This window comes from Lissotriton vulgaris, chromosome 1_1, assembly GCF_964263255.1.
Source record: "Lissotriton vulgaris chromosome 1_1, aLisVul1.2, whole genome shotgun sequence".
Classification (NCBI taxonomy): Eukaryota; Metazoa; Chordata; class Amphibia; order Caudata; family Salamandridae; genus Lissotriton; species Lissotriton vulgaris.
Genome location: NC_141685.1, coordinates 1606869781 through 1606897037, shown reverse-complemented (window position 1 = coordinate 1606897037; position 27257 = coordinate 1606869781). Strand labels below are relative to the sequence as shown.

At 46.6% G+C, this 27257-nt stretch overlaps 1 protein-coding gene across 3 annotated transcripts in view; it reads right to left on the bottom strand.

Annotated features, from left to right (window-relative positions):
• The window catches only part of LOC147750874 (uncharacterized), a 118945-nt gene that overhangs the window by 24097 nt on the left and 67591 nt on the right, over nt 1–27257 (bottom strand). For all 3 annotated transcript variants that reach the window (XR_015299889.1, XM_086937185.1, XM_086937175.1), the window contains exon 2: nt 19479–19602. Coding sequence is in view for 2 of the 3 variants with exons in the window: in XM_086937185.1 (XP_086793311.1) it covers nt 19479–19602 (124 nt within the window). In the remaining variant the exon portion in view is untranslated. The remainder of the gene's footprint in view (nt 1–19478; nt 19603–27257) is intronic.

The following is a 27257-nucleotide window of genomic DNA, read 5'->3' as shown; positions in this document are numbered from 1 at the left end:
GGAATTCTACCTGTTCCCTCACTGCAATGGCCAAGTCCTGACAGCAGTCCTCACCCAGAAATACCCCATGGGCCACAAGCCCATTGCCTACTTCAGCCACATGCTAGATTCTATTATGAAAGGACACTACCCATGTGAACAGGCATTAGCAGCAGTAGCATTCGCTGTTGAAAAGAGCACTCCCATAGTCATGGGTGCTTCATTAACACTTTATACTGAACATGCAGTTTTTTCCATAGTACAGAAAGCCTAAACAACTCTCACCATGCAAAGAGTGTTGGGTTATGAAGTCATAATATCACTGCCTTCTCTGAAAGTTGTCCAGTGCCACACCGTCAATCCTGCCACAATCTTTGCACACCCCATTGCCACAACAGATGACCCTCATGATTGTGCCACATACTGCCCAGATGACTCAGGAGCAGTGAAATAGGACCCATTGCCAGATGGTACGGTGTACTTTGTTGATGGCTCCTCTACCATTGACCAAGAGACAGAGATCAAGTACACAGGAGCTGCAGCAGTTAGTGCACAGCAACATGACTCCTCTGATTCCCTAGAGATTGTACAACAAATTATATTAATCTCACACTATTCAGCACAAGCAGCCGAATTAGTGGCCCGGATGGCAGCCTTGAAAAGTGGAGCTGACAAATGCATCACTGTGTATTCAGACTCTGCTTATGTCACAACAACAACACATTCCAGCATCTTGCAATGGAGAAGGCGTGGCTTTCTCAAATCAGATGGCACACCTGTCATGCACAGACAGTTACTCGAGGAGTTGATCGATGCACTGACACTGCCAGTTGAGGTAGCCTACTCCACAACTGCGACGTTAGGTACAACCAGAGAAAAAGCCCACCCCCATTTTGCTTGCCCAAACTGAACAGACAGTCCTACAACAGATCAATGAAAGTACAGATGCAGGCACTCCTGATTCATTTCCCCTTACACTATTGACAGCACAGAACAATATGACCACACTTGCACCTCAGAGAAGTACAAGAGAGTGCACTACCTCAAGAGAAAGAGCTATGGGAGAAGAAAGGAGTGCAACAAGAGGCCTCAGATTTTATTTACAGACAAATCATGACAGGGAGACCGGCCATGCCACAGGCCTTATTGCAAGTAGTGCCAGATCAGTTACATCTTCCTACACATGTTTCCAGAGATAACATGTCCACCACATTACAGACTGAACGGTTCATTCCTAATGCTCATGAACAAATACAACTTTTTGTCAATAAGTGCCTCATTTGTCAGCAGTACTCACCAAATCCCACTTCAAAAACAGTTAACTTTACAATACCAAAACCTACAGGCCCCTTTAGAAAACTACACATTGATTATGTTGACAAGATAGATCGATGTCGCAATTATCGATACTCAATTATCAAGAGGAGAGAGAGAGGACTAGGTAGCTAGTCCATATCCCAGGAATTACATGTTAATCAAAAGGAGGACTAGCCTATTTGTAAACAATACCGGACTCAGGACTGTATGACAAGAGGGAAACCATTAGGTTTCTTTATGAAACCCTCACCCACCAACCTAGTTGGTGGCATGCTTCATCATCGAGCCCACCCAGTGGCACCGAGTGTGTCCCGAGTGTGCTACTACGCCTGAACACAGTGGAGCTGGTATGTTGCGGAGTGTGCAGTGTGAATGACATGAAAGTGAAATTTAAAAAAAGGCTATACAGTGGTCCCAGTTCCGAGGGGATAATTATTTTTAATGTCTGGGCCTCGGTTAGCAATAAAAACACGGCAGGTGGATGTTGGTGGAGTGAGTATTAGGAACTCCTACATCCAAGGTGTGGTCTACATGTTTCAGCCAGGCCTTTTCTATGAAACTGGCTTTCCTCAGGACAGTTAAATAAGTGACTGTGCAATCTATACTTTAAGTGAGAATGTGATCGTAAAAATCTGAAGCACTCGCTAAGGAGCTATACATGTGGGAGGGGGATTCCCTCTCCATGCATTACTGGACATACAAGACGTATGTCGGACAAACATACAGCGGGGAAAGTCTTAGCATGGTTGCATGAATCACAAAGAAACACATTTGCCGGTAGTATAGTGCAGTGTGAGCGGTAAAAATGCGGCAAAATGTGTAACCGTACTGGTGGTGCCCTTATGGTGAAATTATCGAAATATGCGCTCGTACATGTGGTGGGCTAAGAAACGTAAGCACACGCACAGGTTCAAAGTGGATACACTAAAGAGGTATCCTCACGCTAGCGTTTTGCTGCAAATGCCCCAAAGGAGCAGTCTGGCAGAGGTGTTGACCCTGTTAAGAGAGGAGGGGCTGTGGGCTGTAAGAGACCTGCAAGAGAAAGGTAGCTTACCCAGTCAGGGGAGGGTTTGTACAGTACTCACGACTCTGGCGGCCAAGACCTGCTGGAAACCTGTTGTTCGGTCACAGACCTCCGAAGGAAGTGATCCCGGTTGCCGCCGGTGTTTAAATATGCTGCACGTAATTGGTCTCAGCTTGGTCGGAGTAGCGTCCCTGTGTGGGATACATGGAAAAGAGACTATGCGCGCTGGCTGCTTGGCGCGTAAGCAGGGTGTCCGCTGTGTCATTCTGTTATGGCGCATTGGAGATTAGCGAGTTACCATGGGGATAACGTGGAGTACACAAGTGCACTGGCCTTGTGTGGGCGAGCACGAGCGCCTGTGGTGCAGGCTCGTGTCGTCCCGCAGGGTCACTGAAGCAATGATATATATGTGAAGGAGAAGAAAGAATAAAGGAGTAAAAGACTGTGGTGCACAAACAGACCAGAGTCAGGGTGTCAGCTGTGTCATTCTGTTATGGGCCATGCACATGGGAGATTAGCGCGTTGCCATAGGGAAGACGTAGAGTTCACAAGTGCAATGGCCTCATGTAGGCGTGCACGAGCGCCTGTGGTGCTTTCTCGTGCCATCCCGCAGGGTCAATGAAGCGATGGTATACGTGTAATGGAGATGAAAATTAAAAACTAAACACTCAGAGGCCGTGGTGCACAAAGGGACCAGAGTATGGAGATTGAGGTGGATCTTGGGGCCTTGGTGTAAGCCTGGGAGACAAGGCTGAATAGAGTTCGAAAAGGGGGTGGGAGAGAGACACTGTTAGGACCTCACAAGTACGGGAATGGTCACTTTACAACATGGAGTTCACCAGTTTTTTTACGGTTTCAATTATCGATACCTCATTGTGGTAGTATGCCCATTCTCACGCTGGATCGAAGCTGGACCATGTGTCCACTGCGATGCCAAGGCGGCAGCGAACTTCCTACTCCGTGAGGTCATTTCACGCTGGGGCGTGCTGGATGCGACCTGTTCTGACAACGGCAGCCATTTTTCAAATGCCATCTTTGCCCTTCTCCCAATAATGTTAGGGATCAAACATAAATTGACATCAGTACATTACCCACAAAGCAATGGTATTTGTGAGTGCCTCAACGGCCTTCTTAAAGGTAAAATAATCAAAATTAGTGCAACAATTGGAAAGAAATGTCTCTATTGCCTACCAATTGCTCTGTTTACACTCAGAAATTCTCTCAGTTCTGACCATCAACTCACACCCCACCAGCTTGCTACTGGCCGATCCATAAACATGTCAGTTCCCTCAACAAGACCCAAAATGGACACTGAAAATGGTTCTCATGTTATGAAAGCAGAACTATTTGATTACTTGAGTGCATTAACACGTGCTGCGCAGTTCCTCTCTACCCAGATATCCAGTAGGAAGGACAAGGGCCCAATCACTACACAGCTCCAGCCCATCTGTCCTGGAACACTGGTCTTTATGCAAAAAGCTGTTAGAAAGTGGAAAGGACCCTTTCACGTTATAGACTCTTCACCCACAGGTGCCCGTGCCGCAGAGAAGAAAGCATGGATCCACCGGTCTCACCTCAGGATCAACCTTGCGCAATCTAAGAACTGAAGGATGAACTACGACAGGAGGGCACCATATTTCTATTAACTATCGAAGAGGAAGAAGACTGTGATCGCATAGTCATTTATGGTTTCAGATGCAACAGAAGCACCCGTTGCACAGAAATTTACTATTTGAAGTTATATACATATATATATTAGCATTTTATATTATTGTAGGTGCGGGGATTGGGATCTTTAACTGGTATGCAGTTATTTCACACTGCATTGATAAAAATGCCTATAGTACTACAAAGGTCAAAGTTGTCAACACCACTGTGCACACCAAATCGCTTCCTCATCTACCTGTTGGCACACGTGTTGCAAACAGTAGCCCTAGCAGTGAAAAGGGTTCAAGATCATCAGTCAGTGCTGTCAGCACCCCAAATAACTATGTGACCCTCAACTCATCACCTCCTGTACCCACTGAAAATTATACAGAATGGAACAGTACCATTGATATCACATTACCCCTTTTGCAGCTGTCTTGCTGACGTAGAGCAGCCCCGCCAGCCCAGCTTCCTAAGCATGTTATCAACTCCATCTTGCACCACTGCACATCCCTACTCCAGTCCCTACTCCAGAAGCAGAGTCCAGAGGGGGATCATGGGGTCCACAGCACGCTATTAGAAAACTTATGGTACAAGGATAGGACAGCAGTTGCCAAGCAGGTTACAAACACATCATGTTATGTGTGTTCATACGTTTTCCATGCTGTAGGCGCAGAACGGTTGATTCTCCCGAAAGAAGTCCCACCTCACATTGCCAAATGCCTTTTACATCTGTTCCTTTGCCGCATACAAGGGCAAATGCAGGTCTCTTACTGGGACATTGGGACCGCATATGTAAACACCACAGTATGGGACTATAATTACATTGCACACAAGGTTATCTGGCATAGCAAACTTTGAGGGGTACTACAGGAAATGAGAGGAAGAGGAGTACCCAACATGGACCTTAGGGCATTTCACATTAGGCAGCGTGGATTCATTACAGTAGGATTCCCTTCAGTGGTATGCAATGCAACAGACATGGCCATGTCAGAACAGGACAATATTACACCTTTGGGCAAAAGTTTATTTCAATAATGAGTGGCATGCTCCCAGCTTTACGCTTTGCAAGACAGCATCCTTGGTACCCCTTTCATAGATTCATATTATGAAGATGGGATTGATTGGGAGGTTGAGGATGATTGTAAACAGATATGGTCCAAAGAAAGCAGAAGGTACACCCCAGGGAAGAAAATGTTCACACCTAAAAGAGCATTCAAACTAAAATCCCCTATTGTTTATTTCCTAGGAAATGGAATGGTACCTGTTGGTCGCAACACTGGATGTAATAGCACCATTTTTAATTCGGATCTTCAATTTGGCACCTCCTCTCTAATGGACATCTATTGGGCTTGAGGAGAGCACACCTATCTCCAACTGCCTTCTCAATGGAATGGCCTGTGCACACTGGTGAAATTAAATTAAATTCACCTGGGCGTACTAGCAACAACTATATCTCACATCCACGCTCACCCGATGACAGGTGATGTCACCTTACTCCACCGCCACTGACGAACAGCTCAATATTTTGCCAACAGTGCCTTTACTGAAAATCCCCAAGAGTTCTGCCTTTTTAACGATGCCCGGGTCTTTTTTGGAGGGCTCGTTCCACTATTTCAAACTAAAGCAAATGCTCATTGGATAGAGGTGACCCGCTATGAAGATATGCGTCCCATCAACAATACTAGGGATGGGCTAAATCGGTATGTCCTGGACATGCTGACAGCATGCCACCTTTCGCAGCTTTAAACCCGTTTAGTTTCCAGTGATGTAAGTACTCATTGTACGACTGTACACAGTAAAAGGAATCACACACAATTAGTGTGGGGAATTTGCGATCCGTATTTACAAGTGCCAGTATCAGTGCTTTTAGTTCTGCAAACTGAGCCGTGCAGTCTCCTAGAGATTTGCTTTTAGTGCAACTAGGTTAGAACTTTCAATCCTGCATGCGACCTTTAACGATTGCACATGCCGAGCTGTATTGTTGCTTATTCCCTATGGCCGGTTACGCAGACCCGTCAGTGTAAATTATGTATTCAAACTGATCTAGAGGCAAGAGAGGCTATTCTTGTTCATATTGCAGAAATGCTTGTGTTTTTAAACGTGGATCAAATCTATATTTAACTTCTGTTGCAGTAAGACAATTAGCCCATTTTATCTATCTCGGATATAAGGGTTTCGCATTTGGAATGCTTGTCTTCGTAACAGCCTCTGCCATTACCGGGATTACGACAATTATGTGTTTCCCCTTAGCCCGTGCTCTTTCTCTTCCTACAGCAGTTTGAACAGCTGTCCGTATTTTTTCTGTTGAAGTGAAACACATTTCTGCGTTTGTGTACAGGTGTGGTTTGTATGTGATTGGAACAGTTTCACCTTCATTGAAGGTAAAGTAAGTGTACCCGCATTGACCTGCTATTACATGGATCACCAAGTTGTGTACGTTTACGCGTGTCTGTAAGTGTTTGGAAGCAATCATGTCTTCTTGTAATGAACATAGGATATTTGAATGTTCCTGTGTCCAATGTGTAACTGAAAAGTCAGGTTTTATTAAATCGTAGAAAGGTTTTACTCTTTCTGCGTAATCCAAAATGTATGTTCTGCCGCAATTTAGGAATCCCAGTATTGATTGTAAGTTTTTAAAATGTTTTTGGATGCTGGAGCAGCGCACACTTTTCTAAAAATGTAGCTGCCAGACTTTTTCCTTCACTTGAGAGCTCGCATCCTAAAAACAGGACACTGAGGTGGGCTATTTTTGATTTTTTAAAGTTACATTTGTAGGCCTCAGATGCGAATCCCATAATAATAGTGCTCACTCTGGTCAAGTGCCTCATTAAGTCATCGTCCGTCAGATAAATATCATCCACATAGGACAATGCTTCTTCATCAAAATTTTGTAGTAACTCTGTTACCCTTGCTGAAAATACCCCGGGCTATTCTTATACCCTTGGGGGAGTCGACAAAATTGTTGCTGGGACCGCAATGCTGAGAATGCGGTCAAATACCTGCTTTCAGGCACTATATTTTGCCAGAAAAATCCATTTGAGATATCAAGTGTAGTTTTGTATTTTTTCCGCACAATGTTATTCATCGATTCGTGACACTGTGTGCATTTTGGAGAGAAAATGTCTTTGTGCAAGTGTTTAAATGTCTGTAATCTAAAACTAGACTATATGAATTATCTGGTTTTGATACAAGAAACAAATGATTGTTCATTGGTGAGGTGCAATTTTTGATCACCCCCTGATATTCAAGTTGATCTAAGATCTCCCTGACCTGTTTTTTAGCTTCTTCCTTTATAGGGTATTGCCTCTGAGCATTTGGTGAAACCTTTAACGGGATCATGTGGTAGGCTGAATCCTCATCCCATCCGGTGCGATTTTTGTATAATACCGGAGCAAGGGCTACTGCCCACTCCGTGCATTTGCATGTTTAAGATGTATGGGAAAGAGGTCGGAAAAAGATGGAAAAATTACATTTTCTCCCCTCGGGCACTCTTACCGAATGCTGGCGGCCAATCTTTCTGCTAATAGAATGTCATAACCGGATAACAGAATTTCCCAAAAGAGACCCTTTCCTTTCCTGGGCTTGTGCCCCTCCATTTGAAGTGTTATCTTGTGTAACTTATGTGGGACACGCACCCTGGTGTCTGCTGTTTCCACTGTGATGTAATCATTCAAGTCCGCGATCACCAGAAATTCCTTCAGGTTTTGGGGAGCTATTGTTACTTCTGCCGTACTGTCTAGCACCGTCAGAGCCCATTCCCCGTTCAGAAACTGCGTCCTCAGTATTCTGGGCAGGTCTGATCTTCAGACCTGCATCTTTCTTTTTCTTAACTTGAGGTTTTCATTTCAACTTGTCTTCTTTTTTAGAAGTGTATTCTTGAGCGTGCGGCTTGTCTCTGGACTTTGTACGCTCTTCTCTGTGTTCTGACCGTTCTCCTCTCTCTGAAGTTTTTGTAAAGCCCTGAAAGGAACGAGAGGAACGTGTATCAGTATCCTGATACCTGTCAGGTTTCCTAATATTAGCCCTATTCCTGAGATTATACCTCTTTTCAGGGGGCTCCTTTGGAGGAGATCTACCTCGGGATTAATATCTTTTTTCTGTATAGTTTGATTGTTTAGATTATCCAACTTCTTTCTAGAAGAAGAAGAAGCAGTTGTCTGCTTAGAAGTGTCCTTTTCAGGACGGCCCATCAGCTGTGGTTTTAAAGCTTTCCCACCCAAACTGTCTCTGCCTAGTTCTTCGTATGCAGTTTCAATTATTTTGGTTAGTTTGTGTGGTTGATCTAAAGGATTGAACTCCCTTAGGCGTTGGCGGATTGCCACTGATGCTGCTTCCCCGTTAATATTAGCCAGGATTATGGCCGAAACCTGTTCGTAGTTATTTAATACTGTATTTGTCTCAGTACATCAGGTATCACCATTAATGAAGGAATACCATGAGTTCTGGTACATATGGCAGCAAAGACTGTACCCCAAGTGGTACAATCCTCTAACTGTGGTATTATCCTCATGGGCAAGCAGATTGTTAACATTCTGTGTTTTTCAAATGTGGTAGTATTTGGAAATACAGCATCAAACTGAATTATTTTCTGAGCTACCCAGAATGGTATTTGTTCCCATTTCGTGGGCATTTAGCCCATTACCGCGTATAATGTTTGTGGAGTTATTTTAGTTGGTGTACCCTGGGATTGAGTACCATTATTTCCAACTGTTGTTGGTTGGACTGTAAAAGTCCTCATGACATATTGAGTCAAGTTTCTGTAGAATCGAATTAGATCTTTGTGTTGTATGAATAATTCAGGCTGTGGTATTGTATCAATGTCAGGATGCGGCATGTAGCCTGCTAGTACAGGCCTTGTTGCCCAGTCTCCTCAGAGTGGGTCTAATCTTACTCTGTTTCTTATGTGGGGTAGGGCGCCTTTAAACCAGTAAAAATGTTCCTAGTAAGTGAGCGGAACCTCTATGTCCTCGCAGGGACCGTATTCCGTTGGTGCATTTCCCTCTGAGTAAGAGTGAAATGTGTGTGTTCTAGCATCTGCTTCTGGGAATATAACCCACAAATAGAATACCTCTGTTTTGTTTGATTTGCAAGCCTCAATCACAAAGGCTACTAGGTGTTAAACCAGGTTCTAGTAGTTTTAGGGTGATAGTACGTATGAATTTAGGTGGAATGAGAATTCCATCCACCTCTTCTTCTCATGAGAGGTGCAGATCTATAACTACGTTAATTTCAGCCCCAGTCTCAGTCACTTTGAAACGAAGAAGTTTATTTACGGGAACTAAGATAAGGTGTTATGAACAATTTAGGAACACTATGTCCTTCAAGGTTGATTAACCAAGAGCCAATAAATAGGATATTGCGCCTAGTCAGCTGTGGCAGAGTTTGTGCCCACCTACTCCAGACGTCTCTAGTGTTTTGTGAGCAGCGGTCTCAGAGAATTAGCACGACTGAACTACTCAGATTCTATTGTTAATTAAAAGCCATACCAACGTTGCTGGTGCCATGTTGTGTAGCTCCTATAGTAACCATGGAGGACCTGCGCATTTGGATAACATAAACTGTGGGATTGGTGGCAAACTAACTGAGCACCCCCACTGCGTATGTTAGCCGGTTTTTGCATGAGCTAGTTCACAGTGCCACTAGGGTTTCCTCTTATCGGGGAGAGATTAGTTTCGGGCAGCCTCAGAACATGAAAACCCTAATCCCTCAAGATCGTGGAAACAATGTACTACTTTTCGCTCAGTCATTCCTGCTCGTTCAGTTTATCTCAGGTAGACAGAATAAACAGTCTAGGCGTTTCAATAAAAGGTTTATTGAACAGTTGTTACTCATGTGTAGAATATATGAGCAGTAACAAATATGAGACAGTAGCAGAGATATATGATTAACAGTACTATGAATATAAATGGATAGTACAGTTCTACCATTGTGCAATTAGCATGAATAAATATAAATGCATGATAAAAGTACGCGTACTCCTACGATGCCTATCTAGATGTACCTATGTGTACCTAGCATGTGAGAGGTGCAAAAGTCAAGAATCCTTCTAGGATGTAGTCCAACCCCATTACCTTCAGTGTGAGAAATGTCAGAGCCCTTCTTTGTCTCGAGTTGGACACCCTGCAAGGGATGTTCAGACCACTGTCAGCTGGAGCATCTGCATGCAGGAGCCTCAGCGTCTCTGGTCAATGTGTCAGCCTGGAAGTCTTGGTACCATCTGACTACAGCTAACAAGAGGTGCTGTATTTATACAGAAAAGTATTTAGAGTCCCTTTGTCCCTTGTGTTAATCATTGTTGGGTATGAGGATGATGTGTTTGATGAACCTTGTCCGTAGATATTAGGAAGGTGGTATAGCCCCTGCTGGGTTTCCAAGTAGCCTTAGGAATATTCATGCATACTGTGTTATCTAAAGATGAACTCATAGAACACTATTGTTCAGGAAAAACCCTTCTTCTGCACCCAGGCCTAGAACTAGGTAAAAGGTTCAGTCCATAAAAGGCGTTCAATCCCTAGAAGGCTCGTTACTGTTAAATGGAGGGGAAGTGATGTAGGCGAAAAGGTATGATGTTACCTGGGCCTATATTAGGTTACCTATATGAAACATAACAGTGCAACAAATTTCTTCCAACAGCAGGCGTACACAGTCTTGGTAGAGGGGTGCCTGCCTGCCAAGATAATGGTACAGACTTCAGGAGGAAGGTCAAAAGCTGCAAACTGTTGCTGCTCTAGCTCCAAGCAATAAGGCAGAGAGTTGACAGGTTCGGGTGGAGAACCCTCCCCAGCTGCTGCGACTGAAGATCTTCTTTAAGGAGCAGCCTGATTAAAGGATCGATGGTCATGCTCAGTGGCGGGGGAAACCAGACTCTCGGTGTCACAAGGATTAAACAAATGGATAGGGTGTTATGGTTGGAGAAGTTGGCACACTCTACCATACGAGTATAGACAACGTTTCTAAGTCTTATTAAATTAATTACCAAGTATTATCTGGTGGTCAGGAGAAAGAAGAGCCATCCATTCTTTCTCAATCAGAAAAAGTTCTAGAATCAACAATGTTCTCCAGGTACACAGAGATAAATTGAGTCGTGATTTCAATAGGTCTTTTATTTCCTTGTAAATATACAAGCCCCTTGCCAACATGTTGTTCGGCTCAAGCTGTTCTTGTCACAGTAGACTTCTTCAGGGCACAGTATCTAAAACAGAGTCATATCCCAATTTTTAGAATACAATTTTTTAACGAAATGTTGAGGGAGTTGTGAAGAAGGCCCACAACTTGGGTCAGGTGACCCCAGACATGCCAGATGTACTAGGGTAATCTATAATATCTTTCCATAGATTAGTACGTGATGGGTATGAGGAGAAAAACACCCTGTGTCATGCTGAAGGATTTGGCAAACCAGTAAGAATTCTCATGAAACTACCTTAATACAAGGTGACATGTTTAGTAGTATTAAATGAGCCAAGTAAGAGACAGATATAACCAAGGCTCTCCCCACTGCTGAAAGAGACCATGCACCACCTCTGGATAGAGATGCCATTCGTGAACCACTAGGCATTGTTGTCTGCCTCCTCTGCCTGCCAGGCAGATGCTGAACCACCAGAGATATGCCCTGGTATTCCAGCCACATCCAAAGGCCCAAGGCCTCTTGACAAAGGGTCCATGACCCTACCCCGTCCTGCTTATTGCAATACTACATGGCAGTGGTGTTGTCCATGAACACTTGCACTAGCCTGCCTACTAATGGAGCAGAGAAAGGCCTTCAATGCCAGTTGGATCGCACAGAGCTGCAAATGTTTTATGTGGAGTCGAGATTCCACTGGACACCAGTGTCTTCCGATCTATTACCTCTCCCAGATGCCCAACCCATCCCAGGAGTGACATCTGTCAATACTGTGAGATTTGGTTGGGGAAGGGAGAGGGGTTTGCCTTTACCCCGACCCAATCGCGGTGCATGAGGCACCACTGGAGATTGTTTGCAGTTCCCCCCGAAAGATCTGGACCGGGTCGGAGAGATTCTCCTGATGCCGAACCCACTGGAACTTCAGGTCCCACAGCAGCGCCTGCATATGCCATGTGGCATGTGTCACCAGCAGGATGCACGCCATGAGGTCCAGCAACGTCCGAGTCAGTCTCACCGAAACCCATAATGGAGGCTGAAATATCTGCTTCATAGCCTGAATATCTTGGAACCGTCGCTAGGGAAGAGATTCCTGAAACAGCACTGTGTCTAGAACAGCCCCGAAGAGAGCATCTTTGGCACATTGATAGTGCACTCCAGTGAGTGCAGGAGGTTTGCCATACTCTGGAGGCGGGAGAGGACAGCCTGGGGCAAGCCTGCCTTCAACAGCCAGTCATCGAGATAGGTGAATTATGGAACCCCTGATATCCACAGATGATCTGCAACCACTGTCATCACCTTGGTGAACACAACACAAGTCCTGTGCACACGTTATGATAAGTCAATACTGAAGGTTTTCAAAGGTAAGGAAGAACCCAAAGTATCTTGGTGAACACCCGAGGGGCGCTGGTAAAGCCAAACGGGAATACAGTGAACTGAAAATTATTGTGGCCTACCGTAAACCACAGAGAACACTAATGGACAAGCAGTGTGTGTATGTGAAAATAGGCATCCTGCAAGTCCAACTCTACCATCCAGTCTCCAGGGCACACCAGACCTGAGCCAACGTGAGCATTTAAAATTTCTCCTTCTTAAGGAAGAGATTGAGAGTTCAGAAATTGAGGATAGGACAAAGGCCCTTGTCTTTTCTAGGAACCAGAAAGTAGCGGGTAAAATAACCACAGCCTACTTCTGGCACTCACACCCTCCCTATGGCCTTAATTTACACAGTTCTTTTAAGGTGGCTCAAAACTGTCTCCTTCACTTTCCTCTATACCAGCTTCTTCTTTGATCTGATCTTGTTCTTCAACTTCTTCTAACACTATATATGTCCGGAGCCGAGACCTCCTTGTGGAGAATTGACAGATTATCCTCCATCAGCCTATCATGAGATGGTGGCATGGAGGAGGGGTAGTCTTGAAGGGTAGGGAGTAGCCCCTTTGGACAATCTGCAAAACCCACCTGTCCAATGTTCTGGACTGTCAGCGGGGCAGGTGATGGCGAATCCTGCTGCCAACTGGGTGCCAATGGTAGTAATCATGAAGACTAGGAGGGTTTGGACGCTGTTGCAGTCTTAGTGGGGGTGGACTGACCGGACTGTTTGTTTGTTTTTATGTTTTATATAGCGCGAACCAGACCCCAGGGGGTATCAGAGCGCTTTACATTTAGGATTGTTGTGTTACAAGTTACATCAGTTACAGGAGCATAGTAAAGTACAGTAACAAAAACAATGTTGCAAGAGTTGGCCACCTGATACACGAGGTCTGTGGGTACCACACCCTGTTATGTTTTGCTATGTTAGGTTTTTTTTGAAAAGCGCGTGACTCACCCAGGGGCATCTCAGCGCTTGACCTAAGGGATAACGTAAGGAGGATCAAGTTGGTGTTTGCTCGAGAAAAATGACCTAATTAGAACAAAAAGGTTTTTATTTGTTTCCTGAAGGCCATAAGAGATGTAGATTTATGCAAAGTCTCAGGAAGTGAGTTCCAATATTTGGGAGCCACATAGGAGAAAGCTCTACCACCTGTGCGACTTAAGCGGATGCGTGGGACCTTCAGGAAAGCTCGTGAATTGGATCTTAAATTGCATTCAGACCGGTGCTTGGATAGTTTGTTTTGCAAATAGCGGGGGGCCTTCCCCTTTAAGAGCTTTAAAAGAGAGGCAGCAGATTTTGAACAGTGATCTCTTTTTCACTGGAAGCCAGTGCAGCTCTCTAAGAAGTGGAAGAGAAGGGGTTCCAGGGGGTTGGTTTAAAACCATTCTTGCTGACGTAGTTTGAATCACTTGGAGTTTGGTTAGAGTGGTCTCCCCCAGTTCAGCCAACAACGCGTTCCCATAGTCAAGCCGACTCACCACCATTGCCTGAACTACTGTTCAGGCAATGGTGGTGCCACAGAGAGGCTGGAGAACCTGCACGACGAGGTGGCTGGGCTGGCATTGGCACGGCTGGAAGCCCCTTACCTAGCCACGAAAGGAGCAAAAGTATATTGAGATGGACATGGGGCCGCAGAGAGGCCTAAAGACTTGGATGTAGCATGAGAATCCTTAAAGAGCTCCAGCACCAAATCTGCCTGATCTGTGAAGAGCCATCAAAGGGCTTGTCCATGGGGGAAGCCTGGGCATACCCTGGGAAGCCAGTCATTTTCAGCAGGCGTGGCCCCTAATGGCCACTGTCATCAAAACCACTCTGTTATGTTAAACAACACTTGTATCATGCACAGCTACTCCAAGGAGTGTCCTGGCGTGGGCCACATGGGTTAGAAGACGAGAGCACAGAAAACAGTATAAAATGTAGGGACTTCAGTCTCTTTATGTTTGTTTGTTTAATGATTTATATAGCGCAAACCAGATCTCAGGGGGTATCAGAGCGCTTTACATTTAGGATTGTTGTGTTACAAGTTACAGCAGTTACAGGAGCATAGTAAAGTACAGTAACAAAAACAATGTTGTGAGAGTTCGTCGGAGGAGGGAGGAGGAAGGAGCCAAATGCAGGGAGACAAGGAGGAACTGTGTCCAATGTCCGGCTGGGTAGGTGACGGTCGAGGGGGAAACCAGGGCCAATCTCCTACATAGCTGTCTAGCAGCTCCAATGGGCATCAGCCGTGTTGCTCAGGTCTCAGCGTTGAGGGAAAAAAACAGTTTATTCCAGAAGGTATCAGAGCGCTTTACATGAATTTCCAGTGTTCCAAAATCACATCAGTTACAGGTTACCTCAATTAAAGGAAACATATAAAGATGATTGAGGATGAGGTCAAAGGAGCGTAGATGGGGTAAGGGGGCAGGGTAATCGGGTTAAAGGGGTAGGATAACAGGGTAAGGGGGTAGTGTAATGGAGTAGAAGGGAGATACAATGGAGAGACGAAGGGAAAAGTCTGCTCAAGGTCCGGCTGGGTAGGTGACAGCCAAGGGGGATGTTAACAGCCCATCTCCTCAATAGCCATCAGCCAAATATCTAGGTTTCCCCAGAAAAACATTTAAAAAACATAGAAGATGGAATGAATGGAGCATAGAGGGGAAGGGGGGCAGGGTGAAGGGGAAGGAGGGAAATACGACAGAGAGACAAAGGAAGGTCTGTCCAAGGTCCGGCTGGGTAGGTGACTGCCAAGGGGGAAGTCCACAACCCATCTCTTCATCAAGTAGCTCCACCGAGCATTAGCCAAAAAGCTAGGTCTTCACTGTCGGAGGAAAGTTCAACAAGTTCTAGTCCTGACAGGTAATCATGATGGGGGCTAGGATTAAGGTGAGGTCGAAGTCTGGTTTATGTCCCAGAGTAGTAGCACAACGTGGTAGGGACTACTATGGCAGTCATCTAGAGGTCAGGCAATGGATTTCTGACATTGGCGTTACATTCGACCAGTCCGAATGTTACCTTTCGCTCGAAGGGGGGTTTGTTGAGCAATGGGGCAGCTAGAGGCCAGAGCCAGTGACCGCTCGCCTCCCGACAAGGAGGAGAGTATAGCTGTATTATAGCAACAAGGGGGAGAAACTGCCGCCATTTTAGGATCAGGCGGGCCACCTCCTATATCACTCTCACTCTTCTCTTAAAGATAAATTAGTCTCAACAAAATGAGGACAATTCTTGAGGCGCTGTTGGTTAAAACGTTGGTGGACTGCTAATGATCCCGGCCGTGGGAGCTTCTTCTCCAGCTTCAGTTTGGCGGCCATCTTGGTACTGTCCGAGTTAATGCTGATGCTCCTTGGTCTTCAATGAACCAACTCTAAATCGGGCGAGCATGCCTTAGGGCGACGATCCCGGGACAAAGACTAAACAAACCCTGCTGTTTTAAGGCCACTGGTTGATGTTTGATCTGATGCAATCCTCCGCTCAGTACTGCCTCGAGATATTGGTGAAAACCTTAGGGTCACTCATCGCACGCAGCTCCACTGGGAGTTTATTCCAGGCTACACCACCCATCCGTTAGAGGGAGCAGCTACCGATCCTCTGCTTGCGAAACCTGGGGACGCATGCCATAAGCTTGGTGGATGAACTTAACTGCCTAGCCGGAGTTTAGAACCTAAATCTTGCTCTCAGATAGGTTGGGCAATGCCCATAGAGAGCGGAGTGAACAATTACCAGAGATTTATACTTCACCCTTCTTGAGTAGGGGAACAATCATAGCCTGTTTCCAGGCAGAAGGTACGCTGGCTGACGATAGGGATAAATTGAGCAGGCTATTAACCATGGGGTTAATAACCTCGGTTGCATCTACCAATAGTTTAGACAGGCAGGGATCAATAGGCAAGCCAGATTTAAGAGTTTTTAAGGCTGCCAGTGAGTCACTCACGGGTATGGCTTCAAATACCTCCAGTATAACAGGAGGGGTGGTAATCTTCATAGTAGGAGAGTATATTACCAGCAGCTGGCTTTCACAAGCACCAAAATGTGCTTTTATAGCACGAACCTTGTTGAAAAAGAAACTAGAAAGTTCCTCGCACCATTCATGGGACGGTGCAGGGACAGTGACCTCAGCTTTGCAAAAATGTCTCTGCCATTATTGCCAGAATGAGCAATACGCTCAGCATAATGAAGGCTTTTAGCTCTAAAAATTGAAGCATGGTATTTCTTTTGAGCCTTTTAAAAGATTACTCTATCGTTTGGACTATAGGTAGGTCTCCATGTGCGTTCAAGCTTTTTGCACTGTTGTTTCTCTGCTTTTAGAGGGCCAGAAACCAAGGCTTTGTGGGGAGTTCCTATCACGTCTAGGCGACACCAAAGGGGTGAGATAATCAACCGCTTTGTTGATCCAGCTACTGTAGCTCCTAACAGCTTCCTCGATTTCTCCTGACAGCACGGGAATGGGTCCAGACTCCTCTCAGACTTCCCCAAGACATTGTTGGTGAAAATAAGGCTCAGGTTCCACTCTGAGAGGCATGGGAGACGCCCCAACCCTCCCCCCCACAGCTCCATGACGGCATCAGGGATCACAATGGAACGGCACTGCCAGGTGGCACTGGAAGCATCTCTGTCGGGACCGGGGAAGGTCTAGATTGCTCGATGTCCTGATGACTCTGAGTGGGACAAAGATGACTTCAAACTACGTGAACAACCCCAGGACCTTCCACTTAACCAGGATCTTGACTGCCGCGGAGTCGCATGCCGGGCGGCAAGCAGCTTTAGGGACCGATCCCTCAAAGCCTTTAGAGTCATGGCCCAGCAATCGGAGCATGCCTTAGTGCAGACAGGGTGTGGGTCCATCATCAAAATCGGTTCGTGACAAGCACTGCAGGTCTTAAAACCTGACTTGCGTGCGGACATCCTCAACACACCAGGAGGTAAACCTCAGAAGTCAACAAAACATTGAAAAAAGCCTTGTCAAAAAGCAACAGAGCGGTAGCTCTTCGGATCAGTGCTGGCTGGCGCAGAAGGAAAATATTTGACATCAGCATGCCTGGTTAGGCGCCATTTTTTAAGCAGCAGGAGTTGACCACAGAGCCTTGTCTGTGGCCAACCCCTGCATGCAGCCAACACCATGCTGTACACAGCCTGGCTGCAAGAAAGGCCCCAAGGTCAAACCCCACATCCAGCAAATCTCATGCCACGCAAAGCCTGGCCACAGGATAGGCCCAATGGCCAACCCCAGCATGGAGCCAATCCCACGCAATGAAAGGCCGAAGGCCAGGCCCTGTAGCTTACACCCCAAAGGCAGTCGACCTGTGTGGGGGGCACACAGCTCCGCTACCCGGGACAATTTCAGCCCCAGGGATCCTATCCCCCCGGGACCCACCACATTTTTTAGGGAGTGAGAGTGCCTGTTCCCCTCCACAGCCATATTTTGGCCCTGGGGCCTGGTCTTACTGTAAATGGGTAGGGATCACGCAGTCATACAGCCCCAGGCCAATTTCAGCCCTGTTGACCCCATCTACCAAGGCCGGGCAATTTTCTGATGGGTGAGAAGGGCAAGCAACCCTCCTTCTTGGGCCAATAGTGGCCCCGGGTACCCCATCCCTAAGGGCCAATGAAATCAATAATTGGGGTGAAGGCCCCCCTTCTCAGACCAAAAATCTGCCACGGGGACCCCATGTCCCTGGCCCAGCCAAATAAAGAATGGCACACAGCCCCCCTCCTGGCACAATATGGGCTTAGGGAGCCCATCCCTCCAGGGCCTGGCCAGTGAAGTGTGGATGCCCTTGAACCCCACCCAGGGCACCCATTTCCTCTTTGCTGGGGGGCGCAGGGAAGAGCCTCAAAGCCCCCGCAGCCCAAGCCAAATCCCTGCCTTCAGCGGGAGCCGGCAGTGCTCCCCCACCCCGGGAGCAGTAAAACATGCCACCCCCTAGGGGGGGGGGGGCGGCAATTTTTTCATCTGAAACAGATGAAGTCTGCTACAGACGAAGTCTGCTACAGGGCAAGAGTATCTTTCTTGCTACCTCCCACTGGGCACTTACTGTTTGCTCTCGCTTGGCAGGAGCTTTAAAATTGCCCCTGCATAGCGAGAGCAAACAGAGGTTTCCTCTGCCTGCACAGGTGCGGGAAGGGAAATTCCTTCGTCCTGGGGGTGGGCACCCCAGGGCATAGCTGAGCCTGACCCTAGGGGAATGGGTTCAATAATGGCACCAAGAGGGGAGCCGTGCAGCCCCTCTTCCATTTTTTAACACTTGTGGTCCCCCCTTCCCTTAATTGTTTTGGCCAAGCCCTAGCATGTGGGGGTCCCTGTGGTCAAAATCGGCCCAGGAGAGGGGCCGCATGCCCCGCTCCCAAAATATAGATTGCCAGGCCCTGGGGGTGGTGGTCCCCGGTGGGCCGCATGCCCCCTACCAATATATAAATGGATGGCCGGGCCCCTGGGGTGGCGGTCCGAGGGGTTGAAATTGGCCCGAGGAGGGGTGGGGGGGTTGTAAATGGATTTACACCAAATCACAAATAGAGATCTTTCTGGACCAAGATCTAGCTCTCTGCCAAATTTGGTGTAGTTCCGTCAAGCGGTCATGTCTAAAATCCCTATGGGAAATTGCATGGGGAAAACTCCCCTTTTTTGTCTCGGCCTCCGCTTGACGAATCAACCCAAAACTTTCAAGACAGCAGCTGGAGTGGCAAACTAGTTCCGAACATTTCCTGAAGATTTATCAAACCGCGCCAAAGTTATTAGCAAAATAAACGCTTTGTCCATGGAAACTAGGTCCTAACTATGACTACTAGATGGCCACTGTCAGTAGGCTTTATGGATCCTCGAGGTCCCTGGACCATAAGTTAACTACCACTGAATTAGAGAACATGAATTAATCACTTACAGGCGGCTACAGATCACGGATCCTGACTTGAGCTTTTCCTTTCTCACACCACTCAGTATGAATGAGTTTTTGGATCATGCTGGATATATACAACCACTATGCATATAACAGCCTAGAAATCAACAAATAGCCTGGATAAGAAAGAGGAAAATAATATATTACCAAGAGACATAAATGTTTCATCACTTGACCCCGTTGTTTTCATGCAACACCCCTTCTGATCTAGCTCAAAATGTTGCAACTGCATCTCAGAAGAGAGCCTGACATCATCCAGGAGCAGTGGAACCTGAAACAAAAAATAAACCACTTTTAAGACCTATCCGAAACACACTTCGTCCTGACACTGCGCATTACCATCTCCAGGTAACTTCCTATTTCCATCCACAGTATTTCATGCATTGGCCCAACAACCACGTAGCATTTAGTGCAATACTTTACTTTTATTTCAAGAATATTTTAACATGGAGAAGGATAACCTGGTTAAAATGTACTTATTGAGAAAAGTTGTACTTTGGTGACATAGCTCAGCTAGTTACTCGGCACCCTAGAATTGGTGTGCATTGACCCCAACAAACTGGCAATTGATTCCCATTTACAGTTCCTATCAATCTGAGGGTACTAAAGTCTAAGGTGGCCCAGGCACCATAGGACCTCTTTAATCCATTAAATTGACCAATGAACCTTAAACTGTTTGCATGAGAATTAAAGCTGAATGCATTTCCCATGCTCTTTGGAAGTTGGGCAGGAGGTGGGAGAGCTGCTTGCATGTGCTGTAGAAATAAGGTTAGCTGTAATACAGAATATGTTGCACCTTGAGCAGAATTGTGATGGTTATTATTGGAATAGCTTTAGCAATGATTGTATCAATGATGTCTCAGGGGAATTAATAGAACTCACTAGCATGTTTATCACGAACCTCTTAAATTATAATCCCTTTTTTGTTTTGTTAAAACAAAAAAATCATTCCAAGTTAAATGCTAAGTGAGGGTGGAAAATCTGGGTCAGGTAAAGTCGATACTGGGTGGTAATCGCATTCGAGGTGTTCACAATTATGTATTTTTTTTCAGGGTCCCATGGTATTTGATTTACCTGGGTCAAGACCGATTAGAATATAGCGGTGTCTGAACTGGGGTGGCAAAGTGTGCTAAAGAATGATGATGGATTCAACCCAGATCTGTGACTGGGGGTGAGTGTTTGACAAGTTTCAGCACTCTGTCCATCATCTATTTGAGTCTACTTTGTTCGCCCTAAGTTGGCAGAGTATGCCCAGACGTGGGTCCCTTGCTTACTTTGCCACTGGGTTCAAGCTAGCCTGCCTGAAGAGGGCTGTTAGCCCGAAACCGGTCCCAGGATGCTGGTTTCCGGTCCAGGGAAGAAATGGCTTGGCAGTTCAGGCTGGACTGTTCCCATGAGGCACAGGGTCAAGACTGATTTGCATATAGCTGTGTCTGGACTGGGGTGGCAACGTGAGCTAAAGAATGAGGATGGATTCAGCCCAGATCTGTGACTGGGGGTGAGTATTTGAAAAGTTTCAGCACTCCGTTGATCATCTCTTTGTGTTTGCTTTGATTTACCTTACCCAGTTTTATCAACTGTTGAATGCAGAAGTAATATTAGGCGTGGAAAACTCACATACGAAATATACGTGAGGAAACTGTTCGTGCATGCACTATTTCGTCTGTAAGTATCAAACCTGGGGTTACAGCATCTAGAATAACTGTGCATGCCCAAAAAAAAGAAAGCACAAGAATAAGGCAATACGCAATTGTAATGTACCAAACACATATGCCACTTCTTGTATAATCAAAGGCAGTCTTCTTACCACGTGCAGACTTATAATCAGAGACCTCTGTATGAAATACATTTTGCTGCTTGCATTCTTTTTACAATTTGAGGATTACCATCCATCTCTATACACCAAATCTATTCAGCATTCAGCTACATTTAGGCATTTGTCTTATAAAGATGGCATGTGGAAGACAGTACAAATTGACATTTTTTGAAAGAGAGCTGCAGGTTCTGACCGAAGAGGTGGTTAAAAAGCTGCTCTTCAGCCCCAACACTGCAAGCAATTCCTTCAAGGCTTGCAGAATTTATTATGGTGTTGACTGTTTTCTCCCTGTGCCCCGGTTTTCATACTGGTGCAGGCCCTCCATCAGTGGCTAAGGTGTTTCCTATGTTTGGCCAGCAGTTCCCTCACTCTTCTCTTCAGGTCGCTAAATCATGTTGTATGGATTATACTTTCTCCAAGCAAAACTGTTCAACAACATAACCATCAGAACTGTGTGAGACTGATTCCACGCACACCGTCTGGATATCCAATGGAATACAATGGAACTTGTAATACGGCAGAAGGAATATCAGTCACGTTTGAGATGGATTAACCCAACCGCTAAACTCGTAATCAGGCCGTTAATGTTAGACCTATGAGCCTTAGGGTAATGTAATGTAAATGTAAATTGATACTTGTATAGCGCACTACTCACCCGCAAGGGTCTCAAGGCGCTTGTACGAATACCGCTGTGGAACCCATCCTGGCTTTCCCTGTGAGGCGTCCACTCCTGGGCACCCCCAAGGTGGAGGCCAGGCATCCTTAGCGTTGTGGGGGCCGTTGTGGAGATTAAGCAAGCTATTGCCCAGAGTTGCAGAGTGGGACTCCATGATTGGAATAGGCACCGAGGCGAGAATTATCAGGTCCGTGGAATTTTGAGCCCAAGACCCACCGAGGCGGGGAATTGAACCCTGATCCCGGGCTAGACCTCTGCATCAGGGTCTGCTGCTCTAATCATTGAGCCACACTTCTCCACTAGGGTGGTCTTCCCATAAACCTTTTGTCTGTTTCCCAGCTTTTTTGTTGAACTATACACTGTAACACTGCTAACCAGTGCTATAGTGCTTGTGCAAACTTCCTTAAACATTATAAATCGGTTTAAACCAGACTGGCATATTGCATTTACTTATAAGTCCCTTGTAGAGTGGTATTGGTATAATTTACCTAGTTGGTACATTCCTTTTCCTCTCCTGTCCAGGCTCTGTTGGAATGTGGTTTTTCAACAAAGGGATTATACCATTACCTACATGAACATATATGTGTGCATAAGTGTGTGCTTAATCTTACTTATGGTGTTTAAATGATGATGTCTGGAAAAATCAGAAGACCGAAAAATTCTCTGGTCAAATTGACCTTGTAGAAGGTGACCCATCAAAGTATACCATCTACACCTCCCCATTTTGTACTATTCTCAGCTAGGGAAGTCAATAAAGTATATTTTTTCCACTAGCCAAAGAATTTTTAAATCATCACATATATAGTTTTTCACGATCCCACACACTACACATATAGACTAAACACTAAATTAAGTGCTCCCGCGTCTATGTAGGTCGTAGCACGCCCAGTCCCGTAGAGGGGCGGGTATACCCGAATGATGAAGCATGACACTGAATCAGGTTTCAGTGTGTGAGGGGTATTTTTTTTTAATTAACACTGTCCTTCCTGCAAATAAGAGAAGGTCTTCTGATTTTTCCCGACACCCTCATTTAAACACCACGTGTAAGATTAAGCACACACTTATGCACATATATATGTTCATGTAGATAATGGTAGAATACCTTTGTTGGAAAACGATATCAAGAGGAGGACGATTCTACTTTTCTCCTCTTCACTCCCCCTTTGATATTTTGATGATCCTGTTGGAATGTGCCCAGAGCATTGTCACCTGAAGGTTCTACAGCTGACTGGAACCTGTGGTGGTGTATTGATGTTAATAAAGACTCTTCTGACCTTTACCAGTGTCTTCACTTCTTAACACTGGCAACGATCTTTGCTGTGTGGAGACAGCCTCACCACCACCCCCAACCAATTCTCCAATGGCAGTGGTACATACGGACAAATTATTGTAACCAACGGTGAGAGTATTTTTACACCTCCTAGTGTCCCTCCTTGAAAACTCTCTTTGTGTAATTCTCCACTCTATTTATAGTGCACAACTGTCAATTGATTCATTTGTTCAGCTTTTCTACAACCTATCTCTGGTAGACACAGATCATTGGGGCAAGTTTTTTCAGCAACTCTTGTGAGTTACTCAAGGGATCTCACTATCTTCTTGGGCTAGTATTTCAGGCCGTAAATTTTGTGTTGGTTTAAGGACATATAAATCATATTTGCAACGCTGCATGACAATCACATTTTTGGTAGCACAAACTATAGTAGTTATTACCTGTCCTGTTCAATCATCCCATAGCACTTTATCTGTACAAAATGGCTGCAACAAATGTGTCACATCCAGCTCTGTTGTTAAATGGTGTAGGAGAACCAAATCTAACTTGGAAACAATGGAAAGGATACTTTGAATTTTATCTCATAGCTATTGGGTGGGGGGATTCTCCTCACTGCATAAACAACACATATTACTACACAATCTAGGGGTAGAAGGAAGCAAAAATTATGAATGACAACATCACAGAGTCTCCCCAGGATGATGGAGACACTGATGATGATGAGAATGTATATTAAGACACTATAAACAAATTAGAGATACATTTGGAAAAAGATAAACGTAGTGTTAGAAAGAAATACTTTTTTTTCAAGAATGCAAGGAAATGGAGAAAAAGTGAAATCCCACATTGCTGTTTTGAAGGGATTATCCAATACTTGTGAGTTTAGGTTTAAAGTATTTTATTGCAACATGAAAAGAAAAAAGGACAAAATTACAGACAAATAACCACAGGTGCACCCCGCAAATCAGTGTGTACGAGTCAACATATACGTGAAGTTAGTTCTTGCAGTGCGACAGGCACGTTTGTACCAGAGTCTTATGGCTAGCGCACCTGTGGGCGGGGACAAAACAAAAGGAAGGAGAAAGACAAAGAAACTCCCCCAACCAACTACCCCCCCAACCCCCCAACTCCCTCCCCCACCCCCTGTACTGTGCTACCAACCTTCCGCTTTCACACTGTGGCAGCGTAATATCCATCCCCCCCTCTAGCTAACTACTCGGCCAGCTCAGACGGGCGGGTCCGGTGGCGGCGTCAGCCGTAGCAATCTGAGATATCTAGGGCAAGTGATTTCCTTGAATTCCGATCTTAACAATGTGTGAAACGGTGCCCACAGCTCCTCAAATGTGTCCACCTCCCCCGCCACCACCAGGGACATCTTTTCCATGCCTAGGACATGCCACAATCTATGAATCTATGTAGCCAGCCAACAACAGTAGGAGGTGTGGTTGTGCGCCAATGAATGAGTATATTCTGTATTGCCGATCTTAGGGCAATCGCTATCTGCCTACCCTTCTTAGATCCTAGTGGGTACATTAAACCATTTGGCAAGCCCAGTAGAACATAGGCGGGAAAGCGGGGTAATTCAATCTCAAAGCATTGGTCAATCTCAGTCAGCACCTCCTCCCAGTAAGGAGTCAGCAGGGGACAGTCCCATAGTATATGAGTGAGTGTGCCAGTCTGACCGCAGTTACGCCAGCAAGTCTTAGGTATTGAGCGGTTCATTTCATGTAGTTTCTCGGGGGTGCGATACCAATAAGTCGAAATTTTTGTGTAAGTCTCCGTGAGCCCAGTGTGGTAGGCAGAGTGTCGCGCCCGGTAGGAAATGTGGTCCCAGTCAGTGTGGCTCAACGCTCGCCCCAACTCCCGTTCCCACCACTCTCTCCCAGGGTTGTAGATGTGAAAGGGGGGAGGTTGCAACAACTTATGAAGGTCGGATATGAGCTTGGCGTCCGATGTGCGAGTTACCAGCCAACGCTCATATGCCGTGAGTTTCCGGTCCGCCGATGCTCGCACCTGCGGCTGTAGCGCCCAGTGGCGCGCCTGCATATATCTCATGCGCTCCGTCTCGGGTAGACCGTAGTCCCGCCGTAGATCCTGGAAGGAGACCGCACCCTCCGGGCCATACATGTGGAATAGGGTGGAGCAACGGGCCGCTCGCCAGAGCTCAAAGGCTCCCGGTTCCATGCCTGGGCTAAAGTCCGGGTTACCAACTATCGGCGTGAAAGGAGAAGGAAAGGTGGTGAGGTCGTGCCTGGTGGACACGGAGTCCCATACTCGGAGCGGGACCCGTGTTACGAAGGACGCATAGAGGTTGGGGGGGCGGTGGGCCCTCCGCAGGAAGGGTACCTCCTGCAGCGTCCTGCCGCCACCGCCTGGTCCTGAAACAACCAATGTTTGTCCGATTCCCACCGGCTCCATTCTACTAAGTAGCGCAGTTGAGCAGCTTGAAAATACTTGTGCAGGTCCGGTATTCCAAGGCCACCAGACTCAGGCGCTAGCGTGGCTATGGTTCTCTTGAGCCTAGGTTTACGACCCTGCCACACAAAGCGTGTGATATCAGACTGAGTCTGTCCAAGCCATCCCTTGGGGGGTTGCAACAGGAGAGCCCGAAAGAGGTACAGGACCTGTGGCAAAAGGGTCATCTTCACCGCTGCCACCCTGCCCAGCAACGACAACGTGCCCTTGTCCCAACGGGCCAGTTCCTCCTTGATCTTTTTACTTAAAGCCGTATAGTTGGCCGCAACCATAGCAGGAAGAGAGGGTGCTAGGAGAATCCCCAAATAGGGTACCTGATCCCTAGACCAGCTCAGCGGAAAGAGCCTCTGTAACTCAGCTCTGGTGGCGCCGGACAGCGAAATGTCAAGGGCCGCCGACTTCCCCAGGTTTACCTTGAAACCCGCTACAGTCGCAAAGGTTTCCAGTTCAGTAATGCACGCAGGCAATGACCTCCTAGGGTCGTCGAGCGTCAATATCACGTCGTCCGCGTAGAGACTAAGGGTGTGATGGAACTCCCCCATACGGACACCTGTGACGTTGGGATTCTGGCAAACTCTTTGTGCGAACGGCTCCATATAAAGAGCGAAAAGCAATGGCGACAGTGGGCACCCTTGTCTGGTGCCTCTCTCTATTGGAAAGTGCCGAGAGCTGCATCCGTTCACCCTCACTACCGCGGATGGGAATCGGTAGCAATTGAATACCAGGTGCCTGAACTTCTCACCTATGCCAAATTTGCCCAACACCTTCTCCAAATAAGGCCAATGCACTCTATCGAACGCCTTCTCCGCGTCGATGGAAAGGAGCATGCGTTCCCCGGGTATCCGTGAGGCTTTCTCCAGTATATGGGTCACCCTTTTAGTGTTATCGACAGTCTGCCGGCCCGGTACAAACCCGGCCTTATCCGGGTCAACCATACCCGGGAGATGGAGTGCCAGACGTGCCGCTAGAATACTGGTGAAAATCTTCAGGTCAGTATTCAAAAGTGAAATCGGTCGGTAGGACCCGCATGCAGTCCGGTCCTTGCCCGGTTTAGGGATCACCGACACCGTAGCCTGGAGGAACTCCTGAGAGATAGCGCCTGGCTCAAAGAACAAGTTAAACAGGCGTGTCAAAAGTGGTGCGAGGTCCTGGCAAAAGGTCTTATAAAAGAGAGGGATAAAACCGTCGGGCCCCGGGGCTTTCCCGTTTTTGAGTCGGGAGATAGCCGTGACCACCTCCTCAATCCGAATCTCCCGCTCAAGATATTGGGCCTGGTCCGGCATGAGGGACGGGAGCGACACTGATTCCAGATAGTCTGCCTCGGCTCGCGCTGAGGGGGGAACGCCGGCGTAGAGGTCAGCATAGTAACCACGGAAAACGTCCGCGATCTGGCCATGCTCCGTGACTGTCCCTCCAGCGGGGACCGCTATTTCCTTCACCCGATGCTGCTGGTGCTGCACACGGAGTTTATGCGCCAGAAGCCGGCCACACCTGTCGCCGCCTGTGTAGTACTTATGTTTCAGGCGAAGTACTGTGTACTCCGCTCTGTCCATATCAAGCGCGGACAGGAGTTTCCTGGCGGCCTTAAGTTGCCTCCAGACACGAGGGGCTCCCGTCCGTTGATGCACCTGTTCTAGCTCCCTCACCTGGCGCGTAAGTTCGTCCTTTTTAAGCTGGCGATCTTTATTC